This window comes from Propithecus coquereli, unplaced genomic scaffold (genome assembly GCF_000956105.1).
Source record: "Propithecus coquereli isolate 6110/MARCELLA unplaced genomic scaffold, Pcoq_1.0 Scaffold132, whole genome shotgun sequence".
Classification (NCBI taxonomy): Eukaryota; Metazoa; Chordata; class Mammalia; order Primates; family Indriidae; genus Propithecus; species Propithecus coquereli.
In genome coordinates, this window is record NW_012137414.1 from 1647929 (window position 1) to 1666317 (window position 18389).

The window sequence follows — 18389 nt, forward strand, 5'->3', positions numbered from 1 at the left end:
TACTGAAAATAGAAAAAATTAACCTGGCATGATGGCGCGTGCCTGTGGTCCCAGCTACTGAGGAGGCTGAGGCAGGAGGATCGCTTGAGCCCAGCAGTTTGAAGTTGTGGTGAGCTAGGCTGATGCCACGGCACTCTAGCCTGGGCAACAGAGCAAAACTGTCTCAAAAAAAAAATAAATAAAAAAATAAAATAAATCTCTTTTCTTTATAAATTACCCAGTCTCAGGAGTTAATTTATAGCAATGTCACGTGGACTAAGACACATCTTAACTATACTTAATTAGTAAAAATAAATCGATTTGAATGGGTCATTGTTGACAGTGTTATGGGGAAAAAGATATTTTTATATGCTGCTGATAGAATATGGATAACATTTACCAAGGAAATACTTCAAAAGAAGAAGAAAAGGCCTAGTGCACAAAGACATTTACAGCTCTACATTGTATTCAGTCAAAACTAGAAAGTATCTGAAATACTGCTCTGGAGAAATTACTAGGCAAATTATTACATGTTTAGGCAATGGATTAATATTTCCATTAAAAGTGACAAATGTCAGGAACGTATAAATATGTAAAAATAAACATATAAAGTAACATTAAGTAAAACAAATAGTGTACGTATGTTGATACCAGCCTCATAAAATTTATAGTATAAACAGTAGGGTTGGAAGGGACCCCGTTGCTATATAACAAATAATTTTTAAATGAAGTTTTCTGCCTTATTTAAATATTTTGGTTTGACTTTGTTTGATACCATCTAACTAAAAAGTTAAAACATAAAAATGCAAAAATACATAAAGGAGCAGAGAGAACTAAAATTATCTCCTGGGGCTGTGCATTATTATTATCTTTTAAAATGTTTCCACATTTACACATTGTGGTGGTTTATTTACTATTTATAATTGTGATACCCTTTGTTTCTTTTTTCTTTTATCAACTAAACTCATAGATTTGGAGCTGATATATTCTTAGAGATTATCTAGTCAAACCTTCTCACTGTCAGAATGAGGATATTGAGGCCCAGGGAGATTAAGGGGCTGCTCAAAGTCACACAACTTGTCAGATGCAAATTATTTTTTAGATTATATATAAGCATTACTTCTTTTCTTTTCCTTACTTTTCTTTTTGGAGACAGAGTCTTGCTCTGTTGCCTGGGCTAGAGTGTCATGGCATCAGCCTAGCTCACAGCAACCTCAAACTCCTGGGCTCAAGCGATCCTCCTGCCTCAGCCTCCTAAGTAGCTGGGACTACAGGCATGCGCCACCATGCCCGGCTAATTTTTTCTGTTTTTAGTAGAGATGGGTTTCAATCTCACTTAGGCTGGTTTTGAACTCCTGACCTCAAGCGATCCTCCTGCCTCGGCCTCCCAAAGTGATATCATTTTAAAACTTTTTTATTTTAAAATAATTGTAGATTCATGGAAAGTAACAAAAATGGTACATAGAATCCCATGAATCCTTCACTCAGCTTCTTCCAAAGTTGACATCCTATGTGACTTTAGTATAATACTATGATATTGTTTTACATTAATAATGGTTTTGAGTTCATTGAAGGGTTGCAACAGCAAGCAAACTGATTGGCCAAATGATTTTATCTCAGACTTAATTTCATCTGGCTCCACAGCAGAAGATTGCATAAAAAATGGTGGTGTGTTCTTTCAGGATAAATAACCTTTAATCATGGAAGAGGTGGTAATTCGTGTATGCAAGAGAACTATTCATTCGTTAGAATATGGCTTGTTTAAGGTTCATCTGCTTTAAATTTAATGTAGTACATAATGGTTAACTAATCAACCTTGATTCTCTACAAATTCATGTGTCCTCAAAATTTGAGTTGAAACCCTTCTATATTCAGTTGCCTATAATTAACGTGACAATCCTTAAGTCACATAATATATTCAATTATGTAGAATGAATTGTGCTTTTTTAAGAGATGTGACAGTTTAAAATCTAATACTCTCACACATTAATATTTCAATATAAACATTTTAACTGATATTTGCTTAATTGAAGTACATGTAAATATTTTGACAAAGCAGCTTATCCATGTGGATGGAGTAAAAGAGCTAAGAGTTCCAGTGTCTTTATTTTTTAAAACCACTTTATTGAGGCATGATCGATGTGTAAAAATTTCAATGAGGGCCGGGCGCGGTGCCTCATGCCTGTAATCCTAGCACTCTGGGAGGCCAAGGCGGGCAGATCGTTTGATCTCAGGAGTTCGAGACCAGCCTCAGCAAGAGTGAGACCCTGTCTCTACTAAAAAAGTAGAAAGAAATTAGCTGGGCAACTAAAATATAGAGAAAATTAGCCGGGCATGGTGGTGCATGCCTGTAGTCCCAGCTACTCGGGAGGCTGAGGCAGGAGGATTGCTCGGAGCCCAGGAGTTTGAGGTTGCTGTGAGTTAGGCTGACACCATGGCATTCACTCTAGCCTGGGCAACAGAATGACACTCTGTCTCAAAAAAAAAAAAAATTTGATGAGTTTGGGGATATACACCTGTGAAATCATGAAGGTTATCAACTAATCTATCACCTCCAAAAGTTTCCTCCTGTCTCCTTTTTTGTTAGTGGTAAGAACAGTAACATAAGATTTTCCCTAATAGTAAATTTTAAGTATATTAATACAATATTGTTAGCTATAGGCAGTGGCGGGAATGTGGCCAATGTTCCCCAGAAAAAACCGGGTCCCTTTGGTAGAGTTGCAAGGGATAAGAAAATAATACAGAAAAATGGAAAATAAAAGAAATAAAAGAATACACAGAGACAAAGATATAGTTTTATAAGTTTATAAAGATTATAGGCAAAGCAGGATCTCAGGGGGCCTAGACCTTCTCCGTGGGTCTCAAAAAGCCCTGAATGAGGTCTTACATGGTAACTTATAGGGAATAGTGATTAGTTGCCAGGGATAACAGATTTACATAACAACAGGTAGTTCCTCTCAGGTTAATAGATTTTCAAAAGGTTTCTACAGATTCTTTAATTCTATCTATGTGAACAAATGGTTATAAAATCTTTCAAAGGTTAACTTCTAAGTTCTAAGGTAAGTTTATCACTTAACAGAGGGGTTAAACAGAGATATGTTGGCTCCATATTTATTAGGTTATTGTGAATGGAGACAGGTAGTCTAGAGTGTTTAAACAGGAGCTTGCTTTTAGCCATTCGGGCAGCTGTCTGTTCCAGGGGGCACTCCATTGTCAGCTCTCATCCTGTAGTTTTTAACAGATTCGCTTTGCTTTACAAAGCAAACCCAAACCTTTAGGTCTGAGAAACACTGCGCCTTGTGGGATACAGCCGCTACTGTCTTTCAGAGACGCCCTTCTGAGTGCAACAGCATTTGAAACGCAAACCAACATGTTCACATGTTCCTTCAGGGCAAAGCTTTGAAAAACTCCTAAGACAAATCCTGTCTGCAAACACATTTATATTAATTCATGGAGCAACAAGGCGGTATTCTGTATAGTAGATCCCCAGCACTTATTTATTTTGCATAACTGAAATTTTGTACCCTTTAACCATTACTTCCATATTTCCTTGTTCCCCTTGCCCCTGGCAACCAACATTCTACTCTCTTCTTCTATGAATTTGGCTATTTTAGATTCCACATATAAGTGAGATTGTATAGTATTTGTCTTTCTGTGTCTGGCTTATTGTACTTAACATAATACCCTCCAGGTCCACCTGTGTTGTTGCCAAAGGCAGGATTTCCTTTTTTTAAGGCTGAATAATATTCTGTTGCATGTACATACCACAATTTCTTTATCCATTCATCCATTGATGGGCATTTAGGTGTTCCCATATCTTGGATATGAGGAATAATGCTGCAATGCACATGAAAGTGTAGGTATCTCTTTGAGATTGTGATTTCTGTTCATTTAGATACATACCCAGAACTGGGATTGCTAGATCATATGATAGTTTTATTTTTAATATTTTGAGGAAGCTCCATATTTTCCGTGATGACTATACCAATTTGCATTCCCACCAACCACGTACAGGGGTACCCTTTTCTTCACGTTCTTGCCAACATTTATCTTTTGTTTTATTTATCATAACCATCCTAACAGATGTGAGGTGATGTCTCATTGTGGTTTTGACTTGCATTTCCCTGATGATTAGTGATGTTGAGCATTTTTTCATATATCTGTTGGCCATTTGTATGTTTTCTTTGTAGAAATGTTTATGCAGGTCCTTTGCCCATTTTTTAATCAGGTTGTTTTTTATGTTGTTGTTTGAGTTCCTTATATAGTTTGCATATGAACCCCTTAACAGATGTACGGTTGAAATGCAACTCATTTTTGTATGTTGATTTTGTATCCTGAAACTTTACTTGTTTATTAACTCTAACAATCTTTGGTGAAGTCTGTAGGATTTCCTACAGATAAGATTGTATCATCTGCAAACCAAGACAATTTTACTTCTTCCTTTTCAATTTGGATGCCTATTTCTTTCTTATGCTCAATTGCTCTGACTAGGACTTCCAATACTATTATGTTGAATAGAAGTGGTGAGAGTGGGTAGGCTTGTCTTATTCTTGATCTTAGAGGGAAAGTGTTCAGCTTATCACCATTGAGTATGATGTTAGCTGTGGGCTTGCCTTACATGGCCTTTATTGTGTTGAGGTGCATTACTTCTACACCTAATTTGTTGAGTTTTTATCATGAAAGGATGTTGAACTTTGTCAAATGCTTTTTCTGCATCTGTTGAGATAATCGTATAGTTCTTGTCCTTCATTCTGTCAATGTGGTGTATCACATTTATAGGTTTGCATATGTTAAAGCCTCCCTTGTATCCCAGAGATAAATTCTACTTGATTATGGTAAATAATACTTTTAATGTGCTGGGGTTTTTTTTGGGTTTTTTTGAGACAGTCTCACTCTGCCGCCCAGGCTGGAGTGCAGTGGCGTAATCATAGCTCACTGTAGCCTCAAATTCCTAGGCTCAGGTCATCCTCTCTCCAGCCTCAGCCTCCCAAGTAGCTAGGACTATAAGCACACACCACCACCCCTGGCTAATTTTTAAAATTTTTTGTAGAGATGGGGTCTCACTATGTTGCCCAGGCTGCTCTTGAACTCCTGGCATTAAGCAATCCTCCTGCCTTGGCCTCCCAACGTGCTAGGATTACAGGAATGAGCCACTGTGCCCTGCCTTAATGTGCTGTTGAACATGGTTTACCAGTATTTTGTTGAGAATTTTTATACTTATGTTTATCAGGGATGTTGGCCTGTAATTTTCTTTTCTTGTAATGTCCTTGTCTGGCTTTGGTATCAGGGCAATGCTGGCCTCATAAAATGACTTTGGAAGTGATTTTCCCTTCTTAATTTTTTGGAAGAGTTTGAAAAGGGTTGGTATTAATTCTTTAAATGTTTGGTAGAATACAGCAGCAAAACCATCAGGTCCTGGGCTTTTCTTTGATAGGAGACTTTTTATTACTGATGCAATCTCCTTACTTTTAATTGGACTGTTCAGATTTTCTGTTTCTACTTCTTGATAGATATGTTTACAGGAATTTATTTCTTCTCAGATTATACAATTTGGTGGCATACAGTTGTTTATAATCTCTTATGATCCTTTGTATTTCTGAGATATCAGTTGTAATGTCTCCACTTTAATTTATAATTTTATTTGATTCTTCTCTTAGTCTAGCTAAAGGTTTGTCTATCTTTTCAAAAAACCAACTCTTAGTTTCATTGGTCTTTTCTATTATTTTTATAGTCTCTACAAATTATTTTATAATCTCTATATTCTCTGGCCATTCAGTCCCTCTAGGCCTCTGGGCCTGTGATGGCAGGAGCTGCCTGGAAGATGTCTGAAATGCCTTTGAGGCCTTTATCACATTGTCTCAACTATTAGCACTTGGATCTCTTTTAGTCATGCTAATCTTTCTAGTAAAAAGAACAAATAGGAGGCATCACACTACCTGACTTCAAAATATACTATAAAACTATAGTAATCAAAACAGCATGGTACTGGCATAAAAATAGACATATAGACCAATGAAACAGAATACAGAGCCCAGAAATAAATCCTCGCCTTTACAATCAATTGATTTTTTTTTTAACAAAGGTGCCAAGAGCATACAATGGGAAAAGAATAGTCTCTTCAATAAATGGTGTCTGGAAAATTGGATATCTACATGAAAAAGAATGAAATTAGTCCTGTATCTCACTCCATATACAAAACCAACTCAAAATGGATTAAAGATATAAACATAAGATCTGAAAATGTAAACTTACTAGAAGAAAATATAGAGGAAAAGCTCTGTAACATTGGTTTGGGAAATGACTTTTTGAATACGATCCCAAAAACACAGGTAGCAAAAGCAAAATAGAAAAATGGGATTATATCAAACTAAAAACCTGCTGCACAGCCAAGAAAATAATCAGCAGAGTAAAAAGACAACCTATGGAATGGGAGAAAATATTTGCAAACCATGTATCTCCTAAGGGGTTAATATTCAAATACATAAGGAACTTAAGCAACTCAACAGGAAGAAAACAAATAACCCTATTAAAAATGGGCCAAGGACCTGAATAGGCATTTCTCAAAAGAAGACATACAAATGGCCAACAGATATTAAGAAATAATGTACAACATCACTAATCATAGAAATGCAGATTAAAACCACAATGAGATATTGCCTTACAACTGTTCTAATGGCTATTATCAAACCAGTGAATGATAGTAAATGCTGGTGAGGATATGGAGAAAAGGGAACCCTTGCATACTATTTGTGGGAATGCAAATTAGAACAGCCATTACAGAAAACAGTACAGAGTTTCCTCAAAAAATTAAAAATAGAACTACAAATCCTAAGTATATATGCACCTAACACAGGAGCTCCCAGATTCATAAAACAAATTCTATTAGATCTAAGGAAAGAAATAAACAACATCATAATAGGTGGGGACTTTAACACTCCACTGACAGAACTAGACAGATCAAGGCGGAAGATCAACAAAGAAACCCTGGACTTAAATGGGACTCTAGAACAAATGGAACTAAAAGACATTTACAGAACATTCTACCCAAAAACTGAAAAATATACATTCTTCTCATAAGCCCATAGGACATTTTCCAAGATAGATCATATGTTAGGCCACAAAACCAAGTCTCAGCAAATTTAGAGAAATTGAAATCATACCATGTATCTTCTCAGAAAAAAGAGGAGTAAAACTAGGAATCATTCCAAGAGGAACTCTCAAAACTATACAAATACACAGAAATTAAATAACCTGCTATTGAAAGGTCCTTGGGTCAATGACAAAATCAAGATGGAAACCAAAATTATTCAAATTGAATGACAAAGGTGACATAAGCTTCCAAAAATCTCTGGGATACAGCAAAAACAGGGCTAAGAGGGAAGTTCATAGCATGAAATGTCTACATCAAAAAGATCACAAATTAAGAACCTAATGTCACAACTCAAGGAACTATAAAAAGAACAAACCAAACCCAAAGCCAGCAAAAGAAAAGAAATAACTAAGATCAGAGCAGAACTAAATGAAATGGAAACAAAAAATATACAGCATTAATGAAATGAAAAGTTTGTTCTTTGACAAGATAAACAAAATTGACAGACCACTAGCTAGATTAACCTGAAACAGAAGAGGAAGGGTTCAAATAAGCTCAATCAGAAATGAAAAAGGAGATATGACAGCTGATACCAAAGAAATACAAAATATCTGAGACTACTATGAAAACCTCTATGCATATGAACTAGAAAATCTAGAGGAAATGGATAAATTTTTGGCAACACACAACCTCCCAAACTTGAATCAGGAAGAAATAGAAATCCTGAACAGACCAATGATGAGTAGTGAGATTGAAACAGTAATTAAAAAACTCCCAACAACAATAACAAAAGTCCAGGACCAGTTGGATTCACCGCCAAATTGTACCAGATCTATAAAGAAGAACTGGCATCTATCTTACTGAAACTGTTCCATAAAATCGAGAAGGAAGGGATCCTCCCAAACGCATTCTATGAAGCCAGTATCACCCTAATACCAAAGCCAGGAAAGGACACAACAACAACAAAAAGAAAACTACAGACCAATACCCCTCATGAACATAGATGCAAAAATTCTCAATAAAATACTAGCAAACTGAATCCAACAGCACATCAAAAAGATAATTCACTGTGATCAAGTGGGTTTCATGCCAGGAATACAAAGATGGTTCAACATACACAAATCCATAAATGTGATTTACCACATAAACAAATAAAAAACCATATGATCATCTTAATAGATGCAGAAAAAGCATTTGATAAAATCCAGCACTTCATGAAAATCTTTTTAGTTTGAGATAATGTCTTTGCTACAGCCTCTTGTTGAGGATTTGCCTGAATTAAATCTGACTTTATTTTTTATGCCATTTTTGAATCAAGTTATTTAGAAGAGATTTTTAAATTTTCAGGTGGCTTGATTTGTTTTAGTGATCTTTAGTTTTAATGCCTTACAGTCAGAAAAATGTGGTCTGTATAATCGTTTTTAGAAATTGAGGTTTTCTTAATTTTTTGGGGGGGAGGGGTAAATGTTTGGCGGACATTTTAAAGAACCTTTAGTTCCTGTGAGGAATAAAGTTTCATTATACGGAGATTTAAGTTGATTAGAATATTCAGTTTGTCTATTTTGCATGTCAAAATCAGTTGTGTTCAAATTTTACACAAAGATTCAGGAGAATTCTGATGTCGCCTTTATTTTTATTTATTTATTTGTCTTTGAGACAGAGTGTCGCTCTGTTGCCTGGAGTGCCGTGCCATCAGCCTATCTCACAGCAACCTCAAACTCCTGGGCTCAAGCAATCCTCCTGCCTCAGCCTCCCGAGTAGCTGGGACTACAGGCATGTGCCACCATGACGGGCTAATTTTTTCTATATATTTTTAGTTGTCCAGCTAAATTCTTTTTATTTTTAGTAGGGACGGGGTCTCGCTCTTGCTCAGGCTGGTCTTGAACTCCTGACCTTCAGCGATCCTTCCACTTCGGCCTCCCAGGGTGCTAGGATTACAGGTGTGAGCCACCACACCCGGCCTGATGTCACCTTTATTGTTTACCTTTGTAGGTAATATTTTTTCAATCCTCTTGCCCCCATTTTTCTTATGTCTTTATTGCTTCTCTCCTAACTGCTGTGTGTGTGTGTGTTTTTTTCTTCTGGTATTCCTTATTGCATCTCCTAGGTCTAGAATTCCTATTTATTATGTGTCAGCCCTTCATCTCATTATCACTTTCCTCTGAATTCTAGAATCTCTGTTGACTCAGTTTTCTGAAGTTCACTACCTATATTTCAAAATTTAATAAAACTTAGTTTTCATTTGAAAGCAACCTTTCCTGATCTAATTGTGACTTTTTAAGAGATACATCATTGTAAATTGTTTGGAATTCAAATTAGTTTTTAGGCCAGGCTCAGGGTGGCTCACACCTGTAATCCCAGCACTTTGGGAGGCCGAGGCGGGAGGATTGCTTGAGGCCAGGAGTTCAAGACCAGCCTGAGCAAGAGCGAGACCCTGTTTCTACAAAAAAATAGAAAAATTAGCTGGGTGTGGCGGCACACACCTGTAGTCCCAGCTACTTGGGAGCCTGAGGCAGGAGGATCACTTGCGCTCAGGAATTTGAGGCTGTAGTGAACTGTGATGATGCCACTGCACTCTAGCCTGTGTGACAGAGCGAGACCTCGTCCCAAAAGTAAGTAAATAAATATTTATTTTCTGTTCTGATTCTATAGAATGAAATTCTTTTTTCAGAATACTACATCTTCCCATATGTTTGATTTTTAAATAATTTTTAAAAATACCACATGGGTCATATTGCTCAAATCTTTTAACTATTTATAAAAAGGAAAGCAAAAAGTTTTCTACTTTTCTTCTGTAGTTTTATTTTTTTTGGTTGGAAATTACTTGATTAAAAGTATTGGAAAGATTGGGAAGTTCAGTGCTTTGCTAAACATTTGTTTTCAGACACTCAGTATGCAGGTAACAGGTGGTGTTTTAGGTGTTTATTGTAGGGCTGAAAACTGCTTTCTGGAATCCTCAGCTGGACCAAGCAAGCTTGTCCTCTACGTTCATTGTGGCAGCTTAAAGTTACTTGGTGCCTTATAGCCCCTTAACTAGGTGGCCAAACCATTCCATTAAGTGGTTTCCTTATTCAGTGAACTATGGTGCCCAGTGAGCCAGAAAGCAAATGCTGCAATCTGCATGCTTCCTGTCCAGCACACAGATCCTTCTGTTTGTTCACTGCTCAGAGTTTGAAGGTCTTCATCAGCTCAGTTGGGGAACCCCGTCAATTTGCTTTGCAGTTAACCTTCACTGGTGGCTGGAATTGTGGGCTAGCCGACACGGGCTGCTACTATACTCTGCAGCTAATCTCCATCACTTTCTGTCATTTCTGACCCTGGGAGAACACTTTCCTGTTCTCCAACCCTTAAAAATGTTGTTCTTTGGCCGGGCGCGGTGGCTCACACCTGTAATCCTAGCTCTCTGGGAGGCCGAGGCGGGCGGATTGTTTGAGCTCAGGAGTTCAAGACCAGCCTGAGCAAGAGCGAGACCCCGTCTCTACTAAAATTAGAAAGAAATTAATTGGACAACTAAAAATATATAGAAAAAATTAGCTGGGCATGGTGGCGCATGCCTGTAGTCCCAGCTACTTGGGAGGCTGAGGCAGGAGGATCGCTTGAGCCCAGGAGTTTGAGGTTGCTGTGAGCTAGGATGACGCCACGGCACTCACTCTAGCCCGGGCAAAAGAGTGAGACTCTGTCTCAAAAAAAAAAAAAAAAAAAAAGTTTTTTTTAAGTCAGTGGAATTTAGAAAGAGAAACTCAAATTGTAATCTTGAAATCAGAGTCCCCTGCCACGTGTGACCATTTGATGTCAAATAGAGTGTATAGGGAATGCAAGCTATTTCAATACGCTAATCCAATAATGCTAATCCTCCTAACCCCAAATATCTTTCAGATAAAGATCTTTCTTGAATCATGCACACCCAAATCAGAATATTCTTAGTGATGTAAAGGAAAGCGGAATTGGGGGATGGAATTTAGAAATGGCTCTAAATGTTAGCAGTCTTGACCAAGGGAATGGAATTACCTGAAAATTGTCTCGGTCCCCCAGAGCAAAATGCACAAATAAATCAGAAGAAAGCAAAGTAATGTATATCATAGTAATTAGCATTCTTGTCCCTAAACCACAATGCAAAACTCTAGGAAGCTAGGCTGCATTACTTGACTTTTCCTGCACTACATATTTCTTATCACTGTCATGTCATGAAAGGGTGGTCAAAAGTACACCCACCACCAGTGTTCACGAGGGTAGGACATGTGAGATGGTTTGATTGCTCTGAGAATCTGGAAAATTTGTGAAATCTCACCCACATATTATATATCCTATTAATATCTTTGAAATTTTCATGATAAAACATTACCTGGTCAATGTCCTAGAAAAAGGCCAACAGGACAAAGTGAGGAAGTCTTTGGAGGAATGCAGGTGAGAGACAATGGACACCCCCCACACAACAGTCCCCCAATCTTCAGTATGGAAAACTGAGCTGGTCAATACCTAAAGAGAAATCATTATATTGATAATGGGATTACAGATAAATAGTCCTTACAGATGTGTCTCTATGAAAATGAGCACCATAGTGAACCATTATTGTGGTACACAAACAGATTTGAAGTATTTTTCTATTTCTAAATAAATCATTTAAAAGGGACAACCCAGGGTATTTTAAAAGTTGTGTCTTTCACATTGTATGCATTATTTAACTGTTAGATGTGGTGTGGAGGGTAACTAAACAGTACATGAGGGAGTTTCCTTATAAAAATATTCCAGTTAATAAAGGACTGTGGGTTTCTGACAGAATGAGAATGCATAGGTAGATAGATCAAAGATTTAAGAGACATAAATCAAGTATTCTGTTTAGACCCTAATTTGGATAAGCTCATAAAAAAAATCCATGAGACTATCGGAGACATTTAACAATGGATATTTGACATTAAAAACATTAATTTTGTAAGGTGTGATGAGTATACTGTGTTTAGGTTAAGTTCATTTACAAATGAAATGTCTGAGATTTGTTTCAAAATAATCCAAGGGGTGGGGGAGGCAATGAGAATACAGATAAGAGTGCTTATACCCAGATAATTTTGGAAGTAAATGGGGATTGTGATACAATTTTTCTGTCCTTGTGTATGTTTGCAATTTTTCATATGTTAAAAAAATGTAGTAGAAACGACTTTGAATTTAAATGTGCTTAATCACTACAGGTTATCTACTATAATTCATTTGTGGTGATTTCTGTGCAAAAGGTGGTAAGGTTTACTATAGACCCTAGCAAGATGAGTGTAAGAACCTGATTATTGTCTTTGAAATGACAAAGATTTTAAAAAAGAAAATTACCCATTCTTTTGTAAATTACATTGAAGTGGAATGAAAAGTATAAGTTCCTAACATATTCCAACTTTTATATAAGACCTGCTTATATAAACTTTTACCGAAGTTTCAAATCAGAGTAATGAGCACTTGATACTTACCCCAAATCTAACATTACTACATGTTCTAATAAAGACAAATGTGATGAATGATTAGGTTTGTGAGACAGTATATTTCAGTTCAGAAACAGGAGTGTTAGAACTAGGACTAGTTTGATACTGTACATTATTTCCAACTACACAGAAAAGATGCAGAATGTAGTGTTTGCTTTTAGTTTATTAATTTATTTTGCAGGAACCTTTGACTTTCCGAATATGTACTGTTTGGAGGTACGATGCATGCACAGCCTTTTAAAATGCCTTTGTACAATCTCATCTCAAAATAATTTCATTCACAGCATACATGGAAATTTAAGAGAGACATGGTATTTACAAGATTTAATAAGTTCTTGCTGCTTTAATGAAGAAACTGATCAATTCTTATACAGTAGGGAAAGAAACATGGACACTAAGTGTCATTATAAATAAGATTTCAGAATTGTTCAGTCTCAAAGCAACTTTTCGTGGCTTTAGAAATTAAAATTGAGTCATTCTATTAATCTCTGAATGCCCAAGCCATGCAAAATCTATTTGTATTAAATATTTGGGGATGCAAATAATACAGGAAAAAAAATGTCTGGTGAATGTGAAAATGTCATCAGAATTAACTTTTACATAGGAAAATACTGTTAATTCTTTCAAAAAGATACAGTAGTGGTGCAACACAGACAGTGCCCGATTTATTCTGATTTTTAAAAGTAACAATTCAATTGTCATTTTTCTTTCTCTACAGATATACAAAAACACTCGTTCAGGGTCTAATGATGGTACGATATTAAAGTAATTCAATTTTTAACTATAAAGGGACATCTTCACATTCCAGCATACATCATTGATATTTTTAAAGGACAATTCTTCTATGCCTTATATTCTTGCTTTTTGTTTATACTGTCAGACATTACAATTACCTTTTAAAAGACTATATAAAATTGAGTTGCCACAGAAAGTTGGATATGAACCTTAGACAACTGTGACAAAGCAATGATAAAATTTAAAGAAACATTGATTTCTTTTAATAATTAAAAAGTACTAAAATTGAGACCAGCTCCTTAAAAATTAAACTGCTTATCACACTTCCCATTTCTTCCAGGGAAATAAACACAAATTAGCAACACTTTCCCCACCATCATTAATCTGCTCTAAAACTACATTTTTACAATGCATCTTTTGTTTGCTTTAAAACCCCCTGCTGCTACTCTCTCCCAAACAAGGTCAATATCAATTCAAAACACTTTACACTGCTTAGAAAGTTTCTGGCTCCTCTATTACCGCTTTAAGCTTTTAAGAACTACTCCAAAATTTAAGGGGGCAATGTACTTTAACAGAATGGCAAACGTGCTTCTAAAAACCCAGTTTACAAAACAGTGAAATAATGTAAAATGTATAGTCAGGTCTATATGTTACAGATACATCAAATTAGTCGTGTTTTAAGAAAGAAAACCACCTACAAGAAACAAGAAGTGCACCAACTGATCCAAAGAGCATAGCCACCTTAGCAGCCAGGCATCATCCAATTTATATCCTACCACTCGTGTGCCAATTGTCTGTGCATACCAATCTGACTAGGACATCCTTTTGAAAAGGCACCTTGAGAGTTGGGTGAATTCTTGTTCAAATTGGTCATAGGCAAGAAAGAGTCTACATATGGGACACAGTTAAACATATCAAATTTATCAGTGTCAAATCATTTTGCCTATTTTTAAAACTGAATACAGCCTATGTTGGCATATGAAATTTATACATGATTAAAAATTAAGGTGTGCAAACTTCCTTAAATTCAATCTCTCATGTCTATACCCCACCCTCTACACCTGTCAAATACTGTTTTCTCTTTTTTCCTGGCAGGTGAAAACAATGATTGACTAGATATATCACCAAAGGACTGAAACCATGCATCTACTGTATGATAACAGCTTATTAACCTTGATGTATTTTCATGCAATAGTTTTAAAGTCATCTACATGGTTTTGATAAAGCATCAGACTTTTCAGACATGCTACTTTCATTCTCAACTGACAACTGCCAAGTTAATTGCTGCCGCTTCAGCATATCACTATGAATACTGGTAAACCTTTTAGCTAGAACACCAAGCAGTATATATATATTATTCCCCTAAATTGTAACTTAAACCCAAGTGGGGTTGACCATCACTAAAGAGATATGAAACCATACAAAGGCAAAGGCATATTACACAACAGTAGGACGGCTAGACTGTTACTGGAGACTAACAGAGATCAGTGTTACAAAAGCCTTTAAAGAATGCTGTTTTCAGGACCATGCTTTTAAGCCCATCTGCTTTCTCACCATTATTTTCACAGTTTTGCCACAGTTGTTACATGAGAGATGTTTTATCAGTGTAATTACATAACCACGCTTACTTTGGGAGACAAGTGGATGTATTTTCGGGAATTTTTCACATAGGAAAAAATGTTTTCAAAGCTGTAGGCAGAGTGTGAAATTACAACTTTGATGGAAAACTATGATGAGTTATTACGCCTTTGGTTTCATTATGCTATTAAGAGCAGCTTGTTTTTCCAGGTCTGCCAGATTACTGCTAAATTAGAATACAATGGCAACATGATGGGTGTATGCATACAGTGGGGCACCCGCTAGGGGAGAGTGGGTACTTCTAAGATTATAACCTCCAGTAAAATCCTTTAGGATGGGAAAACCTACCAACTTTATTGCTGTTTATGTTCACCAAAATGAAGGGAGATTCCAAAATCCAATTCTGAGCTAAGAAGGAAATTCAACAATGGCAGAGACCTTAATTAAATGTGCTATTACTAGTTTTCCAGTGATGCACCCTAATGAGTCACATGATTTTATGTCTCTTTAGTTACCCACACCCTGAAATTCTGTTTCACAGATAAGGAGTGCTTTATTATTACCTGAACTGCCTGCGCAAACTTAATATGACCTCTGAATACAGTTATATTAAAAGTTCTTTGTTTCAAAGTCCTCTGTATTCATCTCTCTCTTAGTATTTCTTGACTATCCTTCTCTTGCTTCCCAAATAATGCAGTGTGCAACTTTATTGGCCAACTGTAATTTGCCTCACATTGGTTTAGTAACGTATGTGCAAATCTTTATTGAACAGCTAATATTGATTATTTTTCAGCTAAATTAGAATTATGGCACAAAGTATTATCTGTGCTGTAAACATCATGAATCCATCACAAAATTGGAAGGAGGAAAAAGAAAAGGCCCTATGGACTGCAAACATTTCTTAAGAACCACAGCTGAGTTCAAGATTTCCAAATGGATTTTGGAATGGACTTGCATTTGGCATACATTCACTGTGCTACTGGCAAAGTGCAGTTTTATGCAAATGTCATCTATAAAATCAAACGTTGTAAGGACTTCTTTGTTATTTTTAAAACTGATGGCCTAATAAAAGCATGCAGTAACTTAAAAAATATATCTCTTACGTGGCATAGTAGGTCTTAGTTACCAGTGTTGATATAGCTTGATGAATCACTGTACAAGCAAAAGGGATCTTATCACCTCTGATTGTACTTTCAAACAAAGGGCATGATATGCCTAATTCCTGACTGCTACAAATCACATTTTAAAACATATTGTTTATGTATATGTAGGTGTGTTGGAAATTACCCCTGAAAAAAAGCAGCAATTACAAAAACCCTTATTATTTTGCCTCCCCCCCCCAAAAAAATCATATTCTGGGTGCTTTTTCCTGTCCTTCTCTTTAGTAGGAAGCAACGGAAAGGAGCACGGGGAGCGTTGGTTTTCCAGAGAGCTGTGACCAGGTAAGTCTGCTCTGGGAATTCACAGTTTGTCTGCATAAACTGTAACATTTCATACCATGATTCAAAGTTCTAGTTTAAAAAATAAGGGCCACTCAGCAGTAACTTTAACAATTGGGATTCCACAGGCAAGCTCTTGACTTCTCTGTGTACATTCTTTCAGGAGTGAATCCTTTCCTAGTTTCAAGTATCCCTTTCTGTCTCTCACTCTGCAATGAGTTAAGAAAGGAAAAAAAGAAACCTCCCCATTTTTCCTTTCGTGAGCACAGCAGCCACAGTGCCCCTTCCTCCTCCCCACTGTGCAATCAGAAATGAAAAGGCTGGGCAGATAAATAGATTCCCGAGGTTTCCTTTTCTTCTGGTGGTGCTCAACATTTTACTCTCAACCTGGTGCAGACTGTTCTGAATTCAAGTGTACCGTGGCATCTCACACTGCTCACAGCGATTTAGTGCTGGATGGTTGAGAAAGGTGCAGCTGTCACAATTCCATGGGGCCCCTTCATAGTCTTCATCTCGAGGTTGTGTACGAGGACTCTGTTTGGAGCCAGTTAGATGCTCTGAGGGAAGTTAGGATGAAAGAGAGAGAGAGAGAGGGAAAAAAAGATCAAATTCTTTCCAAGTATAATCCAAACTGACATGAAAACTACAAAAAGCAAGGGAAGTAATTTCCTATCTTATCTAATGCGTAGGCCAGTTAGTAAACATACCTACTGGAAATGTATAATTGAACAGAAAGTTTATGATGTATAATCTACTTTGTTCTAAACAATTTATTTCTGCTATAAGAAGACGGATAAAAGTCCAGAATAGATTGCCTAGTTCACTACCCATAGGTAGTGGATAGATATGCTTTATTCTAGCCACATGAAAAAAATGAGAAATGTTTCCTAGTGTGTTAAAATAGTCTCCTCCATAAGTTTTCCCTGACTTCAGCTCACCTTGACTTTTCCTCTCTGTAGCACTATCCATACTATATTAAACATCTGACTAAATGTGTGCCTTCTTCCATGAGACCTTAAACTCTACAATATGCATATATTTTATACTAATGGTTCATAAATGGCAATGACAGTTCATAACAAAGCTTTCCCCAGAATGGTGAAAAGAGAAAGATAATGACTCTACAAGTTTTTCATAAATCTAAATTCATTCAATTTAAGAGACTGTCTTTATACTCAGATTCTTTCCTACCTTTTTTGGCATTAAAATGTATTAGTTCATACATTAGTTTCAAAAAATGTCTATACCTAACAATATTGAATGCTAGCAATCTTACCTTGGTCTCCGGAATTTAATAAAAAACTCAAAACTTAACTTGTACTTCTCTTAGGTCCTAATTCTCTCTTGCCTTGTGCTCAAAAAGATTCTTTGCTTCTACAGTTAATTTGTAAATCCTGCCTTTTAGAAACAGCCCCTATTGAGAGTGGGGTCACTGAATAGAAGGCTAAAGACCTCTAGATGGAATTCACCCTGGAATCTGGGGCAAGGTCAGGAGGCTGGAATAATCCACCTATAAAACATTGGAAATGAGATTAAGATTTAAGGTAAGCAACCTTTCTAAATAGGTAATAAAAGAAATTGAGATCTGGGAAAGCTTGTCAGTTACTATTTTGGGTTAAGCATACCTTCCACCAGAAATTAATTAGCTGGTTTATCAATTTGTCTTTCATGACAAACAGCTGGTGTGAACATTCCCCAAGAGGTAAAGAGAATTGCGTTTTAGACCCTGAACCTTACCCCCAGGATGTTAAGGCTCAGCCTCACTCAAAGTGATCTTAGCCTTACAATATAACAAAATTAGTGGGTTCTTCAACCTCTTCCTATGGCTATAAACAGGAGATGGGCTTGTTTCTTTTCCTTCAACTGCTGCTTTTAACTGCTATCATCACCCACACCCTGTGTCTTTTGGATCATGACTCCTGACTCCAAAACACATACGTTTAATACAGTTTTTTGTCTCATACGGAGGAATGAAAAGCACACTGTTAAAGCCTTTGATTAGAGGAAAAATGCTTACTATGTCATTTCCACAAAAGGTCCTCTTTTGCCTTTATCTTTTAAAAGAACAATATGCCTGAAAACCTATCACTTAAAAAAAATCATATT

The 18389-nt window shown here is 36.5% G+C and overlaps 1 protein-coding gene across 1 annotated transcript in view; it reads right to left on the reverse strand.

Moving 5' to 3' along the window:
* Positions 1-12676: 12676 nt before the first annotated feature.
* The window catches only part of TAB3 (TGF-beta activated kinase 1/MAP3K7 binding protein 3), a 68524-nt gene continuing 62811 nt past the window's right edge, over positions 12677-18389 (reverse strand). The window contains exon 10 of the mRNA XM_012638703.1: positions 12677-16840. Within this exon, the coding sequence (XP_012494157.1) occupies positions 16692-16840 (149 nt within the window). The 3' untranslated portion in view covers positions 12677-16691. The remainder of the gene's footprint in view (positions 16841-18389) is intronic.